At 36.1% G+C, this 19612-nt stretch overlaps 1 protein-coding gene and 1 non-coding gene across 4 annotated transcripts in view; both read left to right on the top strand.

The window, feature by feature from the left end:
• The window catches only part of LUBEL (Linear Ubiquitin E3 ligase), a 284647-nt gene that overhangs the window by 71879 nt on the left and 193156 nt on the right, over positions 1-19612 (top strand). For all 3 annotated transcript variants that reach the window (XM_069842059.1, XM_069842058.1, XM_069842060.1), the window contains exon 2: positions 8127-8213. In XM_069842059.1, the coding sequence (XP_069698160.1) occupies positions 8127-8213 (87 nt within the window). The remainder of the gene's footprint in view (positions 1-8126; positions 8214-19612) is intronic.
• Positions 702-774, top strand: TRNAY-AUA (transfer RNA tyrosine (anticodon AUA)). The gene has a single exon. It is a non-coding gene; the product is annotated as a tRNA-Tyr (tRNA).

Here is a 19612-nt window from a genome sequence, read left to right as displayed (position 1 = left end):
TTGTGATCGAGTATTAATATTATGATAGCGAGAGAGAGTATGAAAACGAGCGAATAAATAATAGGGGGATGAAGTGTGCATAATTCGATATAGGAGAGAAAGTGAGTGCAGATTTCTCCTCTCATGTAACCTAAGCCATGATAACTTCTCGAAAGAAGGTGAGATATGATCATAGTATCGAACATTACAAATGAAGCGGACGCACGCGTTATGAACACGCTGTAGTTTCTGGGCGGAATCAATCCTGAGATCACTGAACAAAACGTCGCAATAATCGAAGTGAGGTAGAATGAGTGTCTGTACCAGCGTCTGTTTTAATTTAGATGGATAATGATACAATCTTTTTAGTGAATGGAGAATAGAGAATGCCTTCTTACATGTATATTTAATATGCGTATCCCAACTAAGATTAGATTCGAAATGCACTCCGAGATTTTTTACGGTATATATATATATATATATATATATATATATATATATATATATATATATATATATAGCTAGCAGTGCATATATCTGTACAAATTACTGTGCAATTAACTGCGGAATCCCGGCCAAATAAGTCACACAGCTGAGTGCGCTCCTAGTATAGTGGCAGTTGACATAGGACATATACGTCAACATATATGCCTAAATTGGAGTCAGGCCATAAAGGGAAAATATTAAAAGGAGGAAGGTTCGAACCGGTGCTGTGGATTGAATTCGGCGTAGCTCAGTGGTCAGAGCGCTTGGTACATAGAACCAAGGACCCGGGTTCGATCCCCGGCGCCGGAGCGAATTTTTCTCCTCAAATATTAATTGAAAATAATGACAAATACCTGAAAATAAAAGAAATATAATTATCAAAGCTACTGTTCTGAAACTTTAAAGGAATAAGAAGTATACCTTGCATCACGATTTCATAATCTATCCACACATCATAATCTGTATACCTGGTCACGACACGACACTCTATTGTCAGTCCCTCTCCACAGAACTTCTGCGTATTCTTCATCTTTTACAATAGACACTATCCGTTCTTGGAATTCATTACTTACAGATGTTAGGGGCTGCCCGACCTTAAACGCTTTCAAGTCCAAAGTGAAACATCTTATTTTACATCGCACAGTGTCCCAGGGTATACATAGTTTGTCAGGGAAATGGGCGATTTTAAAGTACAACCTACAAAAATATTGTAGATGATAGAAGGTGCTGTTATCTGTTGTTATATTGCTGAAGTTTATGCCATTTACGCAGCGTTACATGATCAGTCGCCATGGAACAATGGAACGGCGCACAGCGTGCATTTGCAATCAAAGCGTTTTCAAAAACAACGACAGTTTCGAGGCTGCTGACAGTTCTTCCAACCGGTGGCTTTCTCTTCATAACAGATCATGTGACTTCGAAGTCTATAATCCATAATTTGATCGCAAGAGCGCTAGGCACAGGATCATGACGTCCGATATTGAAGTGTGTTCGAAAATCTCGTCTAGCAGTCATGTAATTGGCATTGTTTTTAACGCTTTGATTGCACATATGTACGCTGTGTACCGTTCCATTGTTCCATGGCGACTGATCACGTAACGCTGCGTAAATGGCATAGTTTCGACAATATAACAACAGATAACAGCACCTTCTATCGCCTACAATATTTCTGTAGCGCTTACTTTAGAATCGGCCGTTTCCCTGGCGAACTCTGTATATTAAAATTCACAACTGTAACTAGTTAATGTAATCTAATTTGTCATCTAGTTTAAGGAAGTATTTGAGTTCGATAATCCTCTGGCTTATGCATGTTTTTTCTGTTTAGATCCTGTCTTAAGTATATCTTTAACATTCTGTTGTAGTAACATTGTACTGGTTGAGTGGAAGTGAAGGCCTCAAAGGGAAAAACACTGGAGGAGAGGTATTCGATCCGGTGCTGTGGATTGAACTTCCGTGTAGCTCAGTGGTTAGAGCGCTTGGTACGAAGAATCAAGGACCCGGGTTCGATCCCCGGCGCCGGAGCGAATTTTTTTCCTCTAATAACCATTGTTACCATAACAGATATAGTCCACACCTGTGGAGTAACGGTCAGCGCGTCTGGCTGCGAAACCAGGTGGCCCGGGTTCGAATCCCGGTCGGGGCAAGTTACCTGGTTGAGGTTTTTTCCGGGGTTTTCCCTCAACCCAATACGAGCAAATGCTGGGTAACTTTCGGTGCTGGACCCCGGATTCATTTCACCGGCATTATCACCTTCATATCATTCAGATGCTAAATAACCTAGATGTTGATACAGCGTCGTAAAATAACCCAATAAAATAAAAAAAAATAAAAAACATAACATATATTCTGTAGGACCAACAAATTAATCTTTACGTAGATTTTTCGACCAACAGTGCATATTACCGTGGAATCCCGGCCACCAAGTACTCAATTGGGTGCGCTCCTTGTATAATGGGAGTTGACTTAACCCTCAACTGGTATCTATGGGTCAATATAGACCCATATGGATAGATATCCTTAAGTACATTTAAAAAGCAATACCAGTTGAGGGTTAATATAAATGTCAACATACATGTCGAACTTGGAATAAGGCCACAAAGAGAAACACACTGGAGGAGAGGGATTCGATCCGGTGCTGTGGATTGATCTTCGGCGTAGCTCAGTGGTTAGAGCGCTTGGTCCGTAGTAGCCTCTAATAACCATTGTTACCATAAAGATATAGCCTATTCTGTAAGACCAAAAAATTAATCTTTACGTAGATTGTAGTACAAGCTAAATTGTACACAAAGACCTATGAGGACTTGGATTAAATTAGATAGTCTCATGTACGGCAGCCTATTGGCATTTTGTACAGCCTTTCATATCTAAGATTATTATTACATTACAGTTATGTTCATTAGACAAGCTGCAGAATCTTTGTACCAATATACGACACGTATAAAAATAGTATGTGACTGGGAAAAGGGTTTTTCTCCTTTCCATTTCCATTCCGTGATTACTTCGTTATCGTCATATTGTTAACATAATGTCAATGATTAGCCACTCAAACTAGCATGAAATATTAAATATTATATAAAGAATATTCCTACTGAGAGAAATTCAGACTTTGAGAATGCAGTGAAGAATTAAGCGGATTGTTAGTAGAGCTGATGCAGCAGAAAGACCTTGACACAATTTTAGTATTTTCCACATCGTGTGGATTTTTAGATGAACAGAGACAGCTTGTTTAACTGGTTTGAAATAATATTTATGTTCGACCCAAAAATAACATCCATTGTTTTTTAAGAAGTGATTATCTTGAATCAATCTAGAATCGATTCTCTCTCTCTCTCTCTCTCTCTCTCTCTCTCTGATACAGAACGAACTCTACCTCGCATATTAAATTTAACTCAGTTTATTACAACCTTATGAAAGAAGCAATCGAATATCCCGTTACATAGTGACAATCGGATTTAATAATTTTCTACTTCATTTCAGCCTATATTAATTAGAATGTTAACTTCATTTCTTAAAAATTTTCAGTCCATGAAAATGATTTGACCACTTCCTACAAAAGTGTAGTCTGACCTGGGAGTTGGTATAAGAATATGACGGCGAAGGTAATATTACTAACTAGATTAGAATAACGATTTTAAAGAACTTTTAATTCAATCAACTTTAGAAAATTTAAAATATTTTAAACTATGGTAATTTGCAACAAAAAATAGAAATCATTATACATATACACAATATTATATCTATGGTCCGTCCAAGGAATCTGTAGAGTAGAAAGACGAAACAAGATCTCTGCGCAAGTGGTATGTGGGAGGGCTAGGGCCAATGACCGCTCTGGGGGAGGTATTGCTTGAACGAAGCGAGCTTGCAGGGAGAGGATCTGTAGACATAAGAAATCTGGCCACACATCCTGCTAATACCATCTGCTACCACGAGCATTTTGCCCCTTAGCGGCCTCGAGCTGATGCTGCCCACAACACACTCCGGCACAGATAGACTTCGCCCATTCACTACGCCCACATGCGCAAACTTGCTTCATAGATGCGTAGGACGGATCATAACTAGTGACGTACTCTTTAAAAACATTTTTCCAGCGATTCTAATTCTCAGTGATATTCATTTGATTATTGCACATAATTAAAAAAAAAAGAAAACAAAAGTCACAAAGAATATAATCTTGACGATTTTTTAAATTTAGTGCCATTGTATGTTTTTTTAATTGAGAAATGGTCTGTTGATCTTTTATTAAAATTATTAAATTTCATACGCAGTCATCTTCACTTAAATTCGCTCAAATACTGAACTAACAAAATCCAACCAATAGCTTAGAAGGAACCGCTGTATACAGATAGACAGTCAGATAGTATGCCCGAAACTGGTTTTTCGGTACCAGAGATGATGAAAAACGTCTTTTTTTTCGCTAGAATATCGAAATCGATTACTACAGAAAAACAATACTTTGTATTTTACGCTTTGTATAATGAGAAGGTAAAAAAAAAATAAATAATAATAATAATAATAATAATAATAATAATAATAATATAATCGGCTTTTTAATGTGTAACTCTTATCGCATTATGCTTTTAAGGTGATATTTGTGAGCAACTTCCTATCATCAGAATATTAAATTATTTTCTCGAAATCTGCTGAAGCTATACCTAGAGCTGACATTTTTACAACACATGGGCACGTATCTTTTGCTTATGATGTAACAGTAGTTGCTTTGTTAATTCACCTCCTTACAAACAATTTCCATGCGAATATTTTCAAAATTTTCAATACACTATCTTTTGTAATACGTATATACGGTATATTATATTTACGAAAACATTCTGTAAGGCTACTAAATAAATAGGCCTATACCTGAAAATTTCACTTTTCTATACAAAAATTTGAGAAAATATTTATTTTGAATAAAAAAAATCAAACTTGTGAAAAATGAGCATTAAAATTAAAACTTACGTTCTTATAATGCACTTATACTTCTCAGGCAAATCTAAAAATTAACATGGATACAGTTTTAATAAGGTCTCTTTCCTTTATCAATTGAATCAGTGCTGGCCATCCCTGCGGCATATACCACCTCTTTCGTCTGTCTCTTTCCTTTTCGCTGTAAAGCGCTCAGGCTCTCCTGGGCTCTAAAGCGCGCGCTTGCTCCTGTGGGCATCAATTGACATGCCTGCCTTAAGCAAATCAAAATATTTAGTTCAACTAGTTCTGTAACAAATGCATTTCAAAATTATCTGAAAGAAGCGTCAGGAAAGAATACCATCATAGAATTGCAAAATCAGTCATTGTAAGAAATGCGCAGACTACAAGAAAAGTCTCATGTGGAATTTAAGGGTAAATTTCATCAGTTATGCGCTATTATCTGATGGTATGTTTTTGTTAAGTATTACGAGTAAGTGTGCAGAAACTTCAAGAATAAGTTATTGTTTGGATTCATGCTATTAAGCTATACTTATCTTGATATATTTGAAATAAAATGTGATGACGATGTTGATTCGAAAACAATTTTGCTTAATACAATAAAAAATAAATTATTTATTGTTGCCATTAGTTATATATTTTCCGAAATTTTTAAGCTCGAAGTAGACAGCTGTCCAACAGTTATTCTTTATAGTTATTTGAGAAATGTCATAAAGAAAGATGTAAAGGTCACTTTTACCTGAGTAACAGATTACACACCTTGATAAGTACACGAGGTTAAAAACCCATTAACTCAGCAGCAAGAGAATCTCAAGTGTTAGAAGCCGTATAATAATTATATTCGTTCAGTGCTCCCAAAAGCGTCTTCAACAGAAATACTTAGAATTCAACGGCCATGTTCCAGGAACGCACGGTTGATCTTACATGAGCGTTATGAGGTGTTGCATATTCATCAGGAGAGAGAGGTCCCACCTCGGATATTCTTGAATTCAACATGCAGTAAGGCAGTATCATATGAAAAGTATATTTGCAACTATCTATGAGAGTCGACCAGATGCTTTACATACGCTAGAGAGAGAAATTATACATAAAATTAGAATAATTCATAATCACCATCATCATTAAAATTGTTATATTAAACAATCATAATCACTATCATTCGTCACTATCACAATCATCATATCATTATCACCACCATCACCATTAACACCACACTGCCAGCACAATCTTGACTATTACTAGTGGTATAACTTTGTGTAAATTATTAAGTGAATTTCCAGTTCTACTTTATGATGATGAAGCACAAATATATAAAGATAATGATCAGTTCTACTTTACGGCGATAAAAGAAAAATCTACGAAGGTAATAGCTTTACGGCGATAAAACAGAAATATAAAATGATAATGGCCAATTCTACTTATCGGCGATAAAACAGAAATATAACATAGCAACGGATGAAAAAAACAAAATAGACGAAAATCCGTCTCGCTTGTAACTTCATACACTTCTGAATATCAAGATTATCTGCCATTGGTTGAATTATAGGCAGAAAAGATAGCAGGCCTGCACTGAGAAAAACGTTCTGCAACGTCTTTGTTCACCACAAATTCCATCACTACCTGTCCGGGGATCGAACGTGGGCGGTCTAAATAAAAGATCGGCGCGCTAATGCTTGAACATATGAATTCGGACTTCAATGATTATGTTAACGATGATAGAGGCATAGTATAACAACTACAGAACGATAATAGTCGAAATAAAACAGTTCTACCAGAAATTTCGCAGGATCTTCCCGGTATATACTGGTTGTCCCATTTATCTTGACCACCCAAAATGACTTTGTACGTAAGCACCAAATGAAAAATTTTGTAATGTGATGCGTTTTTGAACAGCTCTCGACGAGCTTAATTGAAATACTGAATAATAATGAATACATAATGCCATTTAAAAACAATGTTAGTACTCGTATCTCATTAACAAATAACGCTACAAGATTGTCTCCCGGTCACTATTATTTCCACTTTCAGTTGTATATCTTTTGTATGAAACAATTTTTCAATTGGTGCTTGCGTACAAAGTTATACTGAGGATCACGTAACAGTAATTCCTAAATGACTAATTTGGCCGTCTCTTCAGTGTTGCCAACTAATACTAGATATCACCAAAAGGATAAAATCACACAATGCCATGTACTATAGTAATAATAATAATAATAATAATAATAATAATAATAATAATAATAATATAGTATTAACAATAACGATGTCTTGCTTATTTACTACATCTCATCTTTATGTCGGGGAGGTGTTTTTCAAAAAGGTTCAATAATTTGTGAAAGAGTATATTTTTCTTCTGGACCTCTCGCACATTATGTTAGTAGTTAGTAAATTAGTGTATGATCTAATATTAAAATGTATTTTGTCTGACAACATGAAATTCATTGCTTTGATTAAACAGTTTACGATTCACAAAACCTAACCAAAAATGTATTTTCTTTGATCACGTGAAACGATTAGTATGAATTCCGAAAACGAATGCCACTTTGAAATGTATGCTTTAGAATATTTACTTCATTATTGTAATAAAAGTCTAAACATGAAAGAAATTAATTAAAATGTGAAATGGTATTTCTATCGATTACTCAAGGGCATGTATCACACGAAATACGTTATATTTATTTACACTTAGTCTACCTGACTCTAATCTTGAAATTGTAACCACAACACAAAGCAACACATACAATAACTATTATGTATTAATATTAATACTGATATTAATTAATTATTAGTATGTTCAAATTTCACTAGCTTCCAGTAATGGGCTCAGAAATCTAGAACAATTTGAATTTTCAGAATTTAAACTACGGACAACTTGTGTCACTGCAGCAAACATAACAGTTATAAAATCAGTACCATTTGTAGTATTTGTCAGTACCGAAATTCGAAACTAAGTTGGCAAAAGAAAATTCAACCTGCAAATTAGAAAATCACCATAATCCACTAGCTTATGTAGTAATGGGGAAAAATGGTTAGGTTTCACCCTTAGGGTATTAAGTAAGCTGACCCGGACTATATTTTGGGTGGTCAAGATAAATGGGACAATCTGTATACCTGGTTCTTTTTGATAATATGACAGCTACGACTAGTTCCTTAGAATTTATGACAGACTTCATGATAAAGGTTATTCCTTCCAGCATTGCTTGGATGAAATCTCTTTCAAACACCTTGTTTGCTTACAGAGTTCGGGAAACGAAAGATGGCGACCGATGGCGATCTCCAACCCATCAACCCGCCTCCGGGCAGCTCGGGCCATGCCTCAGTGGGTGGTAAGTACAGGCAGTAGCGCTATTTTCTTATCTTCGCATTACATCTACTATTCATGCGGAAGTGAGGAACACAAAGCTACCACGCAACTCCATCACGATACTTAGAAGGTCTTCGTGGAACAACGTGCAAGGGGAAAGGGGATGGGTCACATCACCAATTTATCATGCGATTCGTAAGTGGTAGTAAGCAGTTTTCCACTATCTCCAATGCCTCTTACTTTCAAACTCCAGCAGAGGATGATGCATATTTGTGGAGCTTGTTTCCAAATGGTACCAAATCCAACAGATCTAATTTTACAGGAAATGAAAAAACTTCTAATAACTGTAAAAACTATTATAAATAATTGTTATGGCTTCATATCACTATTCTTTATGTGCCATCAATCATGTTTAGGGATATATTTAAGATATTTAACACATTTTCAAGAAGTTATTAATGATTTTAGTTCGGATTTGGTATATTTTGTCAACAAAATTGGATGTGGTACATATTGGCATGAAATAATTCAGTATTATGAATGGGGATGTACAGAGATTATTTACTATCAATGTAAAAGTAAATACATAATGAAACTTTTTCATTTCACAAATTTAGGCTATGTTTGTTGTTCTAGTAATCATAATTAACATCAGTGTTACCCTCATACTATGTTCTAACAACAGACTCAAAATTTATAATATTACTGTAAAATGGGAGTTTGTTAATGTCACAATATCCCATGGATGCTAACAAAGCCTTCAAATCTTTTTTCTTAGCCTTTTGAACATGACTGATATTGGCATGGAATAATGAAGTATTATGAATGGGGATGTTTAAGAATTATTTACTAGCACTATAAAATTGAATACATACATTCTTCATTAAATTTCACAAAATGGCGGCTATGTTTGTTCTATTCATAATAATAAAATTAACATCTACAAACATTCAGTATAGGCCTAGAAAAAATAAAGCTCTGCACACTGATAGACCACCTTCTGAAGCTGGGACCTTGTAACAGATTTTCTTTTTATTAGGTCCTTCCATTTTACCTTCTTTCCGGGGATTTAACATCAATATGAGACATTAAACAATTTCTTTGACTTACAACACCCTTATTATTCCAATATTCCATGCTGAAATTATTGATTTGGTCGTAAGTCAGCTTACATTTTTTGGAAGCATTCATACTGTAAATTTATTTAGTAACAACAATGTAATTTATTCGCCACAACAATAATTCCTTTCTACAATTCGCCTTAAACGCTCTCGTCAACAATTGGATTTTCACTCAACACAGTATTCGTTATAGCACTCCACCGACGACAATGACAATTTACTTGACTATTACGAACAACAATGAACTGTTAATCTTAACTAATATTTACAAAGCACTATTTACAAATCAGAACTGTCAGTTCTCAGTTCACAGTTCTTCTAGCTCAGTCACTCGAGTTCACAGAATCTCGAACCACAGACCTTCAGAGACAGTTCACTGTACTCGAACTCGGGTCCCTCCAACTGCGGTCCACTGCACTCGAACTCAGGTCCCTCCAACTGCGGTCCACTGCACTCGAACTCAGGCCTTCAGATGCTGACGCAGTTGCGATCGCACACTCGAGTCGAACTCCGGTACACAAGACTGGCTTGCTTGCTCTGGCTTTCTCACTGACTGGCTCACTAATCAACTGAAAACTGCTGTCGTTCCTTCGCGACCGTAATTTATAACCACAGCGACTTAGCCTCGAAAGTTCCACGCGTCTCTAGAGATGGCACTCCAGAAAAATCCAGAGCCCTCTTCTCTCTACCAGCACCAGATGCGCGCGCACTCTCTCTCCACTCTCTCGCCGCGTTGGGCCTTTCCCCTCTCCGCCACGCGCCATCCCAAAGTGCTCCGCGCGATCTTCTCTCTTGCGGGACGCTGGTCGTGAGTTCGAATCTCACGTCGCTGTCACAATACTGTGTGTACCTATGTTTTTTTTTTTTAATTTTCCTCTGATCTGCGACTTTTCTTAGGTTTATCAGTAACCACAGATTCATGATCATATTCATTTGATATGTCGCTGTTCATTATGTTCACTATATGCTTGCTTTGAAATAAAAGTTGTAAAACATTCACATAATAAACTTATATTGGCAGCCATTACACAAACAACTAACATGTCACCACAATAGGTCGAGAACCAATAGGAACACGCTTGAGATTTGATATGTTTTGGCATCAAACTCAGCATGGATGTGGTATTTTCTGCTGTAAAACACTGTTTTCAGTGACCTGTGGAGACAGGATTTGGTACTTTTTCGAGAGAAATGGTTAGTGTTTTCGTTCTAGAGGTAGCTAAAAATGTGTTGCCATCTGTAACTCATTTTTCGAGAATTGTGGATTTGGTACCTTTTGGAAACAAGCTCCACATTTATGCGATTAGGAATTCTTAGCGGTGTTACAAGAGTTGCCATAATTTCCACTGGATCCCAGATTCAGTACCAGGCGATGGCGATGCGTATTTTTAAGGGGCACTGAAAAAAAAACTCTTAGGCCTGTCATTATTATTATTATTATTATTATTATTATTATTATTATTTTTATTATTATTATAATTTAATATTTATATATACTAATATCAAACTGAATATTAGTGTATAGGGTTTATTTTCATGTCGCAAAAAATACGACATTGGATTCCCGTATGGATTATAGGAAGTATGGGACACACAGACCCGTTGTAGTACTCCAGAGTTTTAATTTTTATGTGGGCGAGATCTGACAAGTAAATTTTGCCTGAAATCTTCTCATTCAGGAGCAAGATTTTTTACACGCCATAAACCTACGATATGGGCCTCCATTATTTCAATTTCATTTCCCTTGTATCGTCGTTAAAGGAGTACTGAACCAAAAATTCACATTCTATATTCCAAACAACATGCATTTAATTATATACACAATGGCGCAAACTAGACCTTTCTACTACTAACGGTTTCCAAGTAACATACATACCCCTAAACGTACACTCGCGATGCGTGTGACGTCACACTGCTGCGCCGTACCACTTCGAGTCCATTCGTGATTTAGTTAATCACGTCACATTCACTAATTCGTTTACAGATCACGAAAAATTTCCATACTTCTTTCCATAATAAAACGTCAAGCAGCTGAGAGCTTACACAAAGCTTTTATTTTATTAGGTTATTTTACGACGCTGTATCAACATCTAGGTTATTTAGCGTCTGAATGAAATGAAGGTGATAATGCCGGTGAAATGAGTCCGGGTCCAGCACCGAAAGTTACCCAGCATTTGCTCGTATTGGGTTGAGGGAATACCCCGGAAAAAACCTCAACCAGGTAACTTGCCCCGACCGGGAATCGAACCCGGGCCACCTGATTTCGCGGCCAGACGCGCTGACCGTTACTCCACAGGTGTGGACTTACACAACGTAAGCCACGAGTGTAGCAGTGTGACGTCAGCAGCAATGGTGGACAAAATTCCTTCGCTCGTATATTGAGAACTATTTGATATTTTGAGTTTCGGTTTTCAGTACTGTCATCAGCTTCTTGTTGTCTACAACATAATAATAATAATAATAATAATAATAATAATAATAATAATAATAATAATAATAATAAAATATCATACACAGACATTCATAGTGACATTAAAAAACGAAGGTTAAAATTATATGGAGATATCAAAAGGATGAGCGCCGACACACTAAAAAAATAGTTGACTTTTACGAAAATAGGAGTAGCTAAGGACAAACAAATATTAGAAAATGCATTGGTGAAATAAAAATTGCTTAAAATTGGCGGTAATCACACAGGAAGACATCTTAAACAGAAAGATTTTTGGAATCAAAGTTCTTAAATGGCAAGTTGAAAAGAGGACAAACCGAAGAAAAAGAGTGGAACAACGTGGACTGAAGAGAGAAAAGAAGACCACAGTCATAGAATGAGAGAACTATGGGCGAAAAGAAAGGCAAAGAAACGTCTCCAAGTACTTTGTGTAGCCCTAAATGGGCTTATAATAATAATAATAATAATAATAATAATAATAATAATAATAATAATAATAATAATAAAGTATGTCATAAACTTCTATTTATGCACCACACAAAAGACAAAGTAATCACATACGAGTAAATTCCGATTTCAAAACAATAAAATAGATAATTTTTATGGGCACAATAATTAACTATAATCATAGATGCGGAAAGCGGCAATCCAACTTTAAAACACGTGCATTTCTAGATAACAAGAGACACACCGCTCGAACACCCATGCGTATCCTAGTAGCTCGCCCACAAATGTATTGATCTGACCGCGTTCTTTCGTGTCTGTTAATCATCCCGATCTTAGCAGAGGAAACTTCGCGTACGAATAAGAAACAATTTTTGAGAGGAATCTTTTAATATGTGAATGCCAAGTTTAAGGCACAATGATTTAAAGAAAAAGTCTGAATAAAAGGAAATCCAGTGATATATTACATGTTTAACAGTACAAGTAAAGGACGAATGCATCGGCTTTACACTGGATTTTTTTTTAATTTTAGTTGATTATAACGACGCTGTATCAACTGCTAGGTTATTTAGCGTCGAGAGATTGGTGATAGCGAGATGATATTTGGCGAGATGAGGCCGAGGATTCGCCATAGATTATCTTGCATTCACATTAAGGTTGGGGAAAACCTCGGAAAAACCTAACCAGGTAATCAGCCCAAGCGGGGATCGAACCCGCTCCCGAACGCAACTTCAGACCGGCAGGCAAGCGCCTTAACCGACTGAGCCACGCCGGTGGCTCTATTTTAAGGCTGAAGTCCAATTAATTAATGATTGAATCAAAATTTGATTTAACCTGTAACTTTCAAATGGAATTTCTTTTTTGCAATTGTAAACAATTTTATTATTATTAATGTTGGTAGAGCAGCTGGCTACGGATGCAAGGTCCGGGGTTCACCAGGTGGTAACAGGATTTCTTCCCGTTGCCAAACTTTCAGAACGGCCCCGAGGTTCACTCAGTCTCCTATAAAATTGAGTACCGGGTCTTTCCCGGGGGTAAAAGGCGGTCAAAGCGTGGTGCCGACCACACCACCTCATTCTAGTGCCGAGGTCATGGAAAGCATGGGGCTCTACCTCCATGCCCCCCCCCCAAGTGCCTTCATGGCATGTTACGGGGATACCTTTACCTTTTACCTTTACACTAAATTCTAGCACTCACCTGAAAAAGAGTGATCTCGAGCTCAGGGGAGGATACAATACTTAATAAAATTACGAAGTTAAATTACAATAAATAACATCTGAAATAATTAATATTCACTAATAACGAAGTGTTTATATATCGAATTAAATTTTAAACCGAATTTATAGATGAATGAATTAATGAAGGAATCTAAAGTCTGCACGATAATAGAATGAATCTCACAAACTAATTAATCAAATTATTAAATGTCCGGCGCCTTTGCTCTGTAGATATCATATGCATTTCCGAAGTAAGCAGTTCGTGGTTCGAATTCCGACGTGAGTAAAGAATCTATCTTCCCTCCATGTGACTGGATGTTTGTCTTCTGTCATGTGCTGTCCTGTGTAGCCTCAGCGATGACTCTGTGACCACACGAACAGGCAAGCCTGCAATCTGTGCCTGTCAAGTGTTTGTAAAATGATATACATACTTGTGTATAGCGTATTGGATTGTAAGTCGGCAAGAAAGAGCGAGGTACAACATGACAAAAAAAGAAAGAAAGAAAGAAAGAAAGAAAAACGAAATAATAAAGTTTATTTCGTTAATAATTATATGTTGAATAATAATTCATTTTGGTAAGAGAGAAAGAGAGAAAGAAAGAAAGAAAGAAAGAAAGAAAGAAAGAAAGAAAAAAACAAAAACGAAATAATAAAGTTTATTTCGTTAATAATTATATGTTGAATAATAATTCATTTTGGTAAGAGAGAAAGAAAGAAAGAAAGAAAGAAAGAGAGAGAGAGAGAGAGAAAGAAAGAAAGACAGATAGAAAGAAAGAAAGAAGAAAGAAAGAGAAAGACAGAAAGAAAGAAAGAAAGAAAGAAAGAAAGAAAGAAATTACTGAATCTAAAAGATGAACTGATGAAACGAATGACTGAATGACCCCAATTAACAGTTTATTGAATGAAATGATGAATTGAAGGGAATGAAAAATGAACTACTGCAATTGTGAACGAATTAATGAAAGAATTATATGTGGACAATTCAAATTTACGAGCGATTATAGCGTGTATGCAAGGGACTATAGTTGAATTGTACTACTTACTTGAGCTCGAGACCTTCAAGTCCTCTCACTTCGAAATGTAGGCCTATAGGCCTATATTACTAAAGAGATTTTATATAATCTACAATTTCGACATTCAATCTAACGTCAACACAACCACTTCTACAGAGATACTGGACTGGACTGCCGAGCGTGCGTGAGACAGTTTGCCGCGTGTTGCTTGGCCTTCTTGCCGGTCGTGCGCCGCCCGGTCCACCGACATTATGTACGCGAACGCTCTATAGAAGAGGTGAATCTGAAGTAGTAAGGCCTATTCATTGAGAGAAAAAAGAAGAGGAAGACAACATAACGTTTTTAAAGATGTTGGTTACAAAAATGATAAACTACATTTGATTCACGGAACTGTTAAAATCTTTAAACTGTTTCGTCGTGAAAGTATCAGCGGTTTGGGTTTGGGAATGCGCAATAGATCTATAAAGGTCGCTGTGCTGGGTACTTAGTGGTCCCTACTGAAATTCCATTCCACATGTAACTATTGAATGTTTATTAATGGTCAACCTACTATCGTGATCACAAGAAATTGAATGGCGAACAAACATCACTGCATTATGAATGCAAATGTATCTTTATTTAGAGTGAACTTGAATGAAAAAGTTGTAGAAACTTAAATGTAACTAACATTTTAATAATTATTAACTACACTTGTCTTTCTTTCTGGGTGGTGAACGGGTATCCTGTTTGATAGCTTTATGAATGACAACATCGCGGAAATTCTAATTGTGTAGTAGCAGATGTGTGTGGTTGGCGACAAAGAGCGTTCTGTAGCAAGCAATTAGCAAGGCGTAAAGCGTGAAATATGCATTCCATTGGTCTTTGTCGCTGCACCATCTGGAATGTTACGCTTCACGTAATTCTCTAGAATCAAAATAAACTTAATCTAATTATACAAAATTTCCAGGAAGTGACGTTTTGTTTCCAGACTGTTACTTTACCATTATAGCACTTCGTTATCGCCGGTAAATAAAACTACAGCCTAAACAAGTAGGGCAAACTTGGCTAATTTCGTGATATTTCTTTTTAAATCTACCATGAAATTATACCAGCGACAAATATAACTTTGATGGTATAGTATAAATGGCAGAAGATGTACTATAACATAGATTTTGTTCACTACGCTCTTGCAGTGACGTAAGTGGATTTTTTGGAAATTATTTGAAGAGTTGTGAAATCTATAGCTTTGAATTTGTGAGTTAATATACCATGCGATTTTCTCTGTTATAAGAAGAGTTTTTTTGCTGTGTTTTGTGGTCCAAATTGTTTTTTACTGACATTGTATACTTCTTGGTGAAAAATATGTACTTATTAATACACTGACTATGTAACAGATACTTATCATGGATGGTTATTTTAATGAACTTAAATCGATAGTTATTATAAAACGAACAAAAATGTATAATTTAACCAAAATTATAAAAATATATAGACTGTCGGAATTTAGTAGCGTTCAAAAGCACGCTTATTAAGCATTTTCTTGCTGCTTAGAGTAGGTTTAATTTGTACTTAATCAATAAAAGAAATGCTTCTCTCTTCTTAACTTTTACAATAAACTGTCCAGCTTTTATTAATCAGTTAATCTTTTAGTACTTTGATTTTTATTGTATCTGTAAATTTAATATTAATTGTAATTATAATTGTAATTGTATTTTTAATATTGTATTGTAATCCCCTGGTAGAGGGGAAGAGAAAGCCTTATGGCCTTATCTCTACCAGGTTAAATAAATAAATAGACAGACAGACAGACAGACAGACAGACAGACAGACAGACAGACAGACAGACAGACAGACAGACAGACAGACAGACAGACAGACAGATAGATAGATAGATAGATAGATAGATAGATAGATAGATAGATAGATAGATAGATAAATAAATAAATAAAATAAAATTGCTAACACTAGTTCATATTTCACAATAAGAGTTTGTTATTTCACGACACTTAGGCCTATCAACTACTAGGTTGTTTAGCGTCGATAGAATTGGCATTAGCGAGATGGTAATGGGGGAGATGACACCGAGGATTCATCTGATATACAGATTGCAGCAAGCGCCATAAAACAACAAGGTAATCAGCCCAAGAGGGAATCGAACCCAAGCTCTAGCGCAGCTCCAGATCAGCAGGCAATCGTCTGAGCTACGTCGGTGATACTTATCTCATAACTGGCAAATAAATATTAATGTTATATCACTTTATGTAAATTAATGTATGGATTTCGTGTTTTCTGAGGCTTCCAGATTCAGGGAAACCCTTTCTGCAAACATTGCATTTGAAAGGCTTTTCACCTATTCACCTATGTGTTGACGCAGACGATTCACGACTCTGAGAAAAACTTTCCATAAAAAAATCTCTGGTCTGCTGTCGTCATAAACCGAGTGAGCTACGAAGGTGTCTTAAAGGATAAGAGAAGCCACAATATTCGTTGATCATATTAGAATCTATTAGTTGCTGTATTATCCACTGACGCTAGAAAACCTCGGAATTAATGCTAAATAACCGATAGAGAAACAACAGAAGTAGGTATCCGGCCCTGGAACAATTTTTCCCTTGAAATTATTCGTCAGCTTTACAGGAAGCTATACCTATAAAAAAAACAGATTTGTTTAATACACGTTATTGTTTCGATAACAAAAGACCACAATAAGTCACACAGAGCTTGATGTGTACTCAATGCTGGAATCTGAAGATGTCAACCGCTCAACCCACTTGGGGTATAGCTCGTGGGAACCTGGTGAAGTTTGGAGGGAGAGAGCAGTAGTGTGGTGTGGAGTCGGCTACCGGCCGATGTTACAGTGACGAGATGCAAGCGAGACTGAACAAGCGTTACCCCCTCCACTCCTAACCGCCCGTAGAACTGGTTTCGCCATCAAGGTCAAGCTTCACCAGGTTCCGTTCGAGCTATATGTGGGTAGAATGGGAAAATTGGTCCGCGGTCTGGTATAGTTCCTGGGTAGCTCAGTCAGTAGAGCGTTGGCGCGCACAACCAAAATTCCCGAGTTCGATGCCCGGCCGTGAAACAATTTTTCCCTTGAAATTATTCAAATCAGATCAGCTATACCTGAAAAAGCCAGATTTGTACAACAGAAGTAATAAAATTACAAAACTTGCGAGCCGTAGTCAGGAAGCAGATATAATTGCAACAGAATACAAAGAAACAAGAAACAATGCAGGCTACAAATACGCTGCAGTAATGAGCTTCGTTGAAAACTCTGAAAAATGAGGAATATATAATTTCCAGACTAATTAAAATGGTTATTAAAGCTGATTATATAATATAATTTTGCTACGCAACATTAAGCGATTCAATGCGGTCTAATGGTAATGGAATATTCCTGTGCATTTCCATAAGTCCTTTTGCCATAAAAAAAGCAAAAGTCTGAAGTAGCAGTAAAGAATATTGGAACAGAAGCAAAGGAAAGTTCGCTTTAAAAGCTTCTATAAGTTTACCGAACTAATTAATTTAACTGTTTTTTTTTCTTTTCGGAATTAATTAGTATTGAAGGTAGCGTACTTTAGAATAATGTTTGAGAGAGAGAGAGAGAGATATGCAAGTGCATTTCTCTTCTGTACATCAGATCACTGACTATATATTATTTTATGGCATCATTTTGTCATCGTCGCTTTTTGCAGCAAGGACTCTTTCTGTTACTCAAGGCCCGTCCAACATCCAACTCATGTACTTCAACGGCTTATTGATCCCGCATTTTCTACTTTCATTTTTATTTTAATCGGAGACATCTACAGTTTGCCTTCAGACATCCGGAAAATCCGTCGAGACGTTCTCCGGAAGAGACAATTATCAGCAAAGCATGTAGGAATGAATTTTTATTTCTAGAAATCTAAGACATGGGTCTTACGGTATTTTTTCATTAGCAATGATCATCGATAACTACTTTAACAAGAGGTCCTTTCGTCCCATTCTTGCTCAATCTATTGAGAAATGAATGTGCACAGTAGTAAAATTTGAAACTCATACTTCAGAATTTAATTATCGTATAGATATGAATTTTAAATGAATGAAATTATAATTCGTTTTCACTATTTCAAAAGAATTCCACGGTGAATTGCTTGAACAATCAAATACAGTAGTCGTAATATTGATTATTATGATAATGATGGCATGGTAGAGATTTTTCATTTCAGATCCGGATAGGTAGCGTCATATTGCCATGATCGGGTGAAACGGGAACGTCGCATCGTATTCCGTTATAATAAAAAAAAACCAGGATTATTCCAGTAATAGTAATATGCGTTACAAGAGCGGTATGTTGACGTTTTTATGGTCGAGGAAAAGATTGAAAAAGCGAAACGTAGTTGAGCTTTTTTAATTTCCGAGAACATGAAAACAAACATACCGCTCGTGTATTGTACATTATTTTGTGCGAAGATCGTTTATTACATACCTGAAAGACGAATTTCTAATTAGTTGCAATGAAATCTCCATGTTGGTTTCTGTTTAATGACGCCAACTTCGGAACACCAAAATATCTTTCTTCAACATTGTTGCTATAAAATGTTTTCTGTGTTTACTATACTCCAGCAGGCCGTGATATACTTCTGTCTTTTTTTTCCCCCCAGTCTATAAATGCGAACTTAAAACAAACGGTAAGGTTATGTAATGATTTATTTTTCATTTTAATATTTTAACAACATTATTTATATAACATAGTGCAGTAATAACATCGGCATCTGGAATCTTGTTGATTTTTTCACGGCTTCCTTAATGTTACTTGCATTACAAATGCAATAACTTTTGTGGCGTTGTAGAGTTTACTTAATTTTTGCAAATATTTAAAAACAATAATTAACATTGCAATTTAGGTGAAATTGCAGTGGTAAGTTTCCAATTTATAATTATTACTATGTTAAACGTCTCTAAAAATAATATGTTAAAAGCCTAAAGCAGTAAAATGAATGTCGCGCTTAAGCGGTAAGAAGAGGGAAATTGTTATGTGTGTTACGTTGGGAATACTGAATGTGGTATTTCACACTTACCGCGTATTGGTTCTGTGCGGAAAACAAGCAAATACGCACGATCTCGCACAAAATAAAGATACAGTAGTCACTGTACAACGAGTACCACATCTTATCTGGTTGCTATGCAAACAAAAGAAAATGCAATGATATTAATTA

This window comes from Periplaneta americana, chromosome 12 (assembly GCF_040183065.1).
Source record: "Periplaneta americana isolate PAMFEO1 chromosome 12, P.americana_PAMFEO1_priV1, whole genome shotgun sequence".
In the NCBI taxonomy this organism is placed as follows: Eukaryota; Metazoa; Arthropoda; class Insecta; order Blattodea; family Blattidae; genus Periplaneta; species Periplaneta americana.
This window is presented reverse-complemented; position numbering and strand designations above follow the sequence as displayed.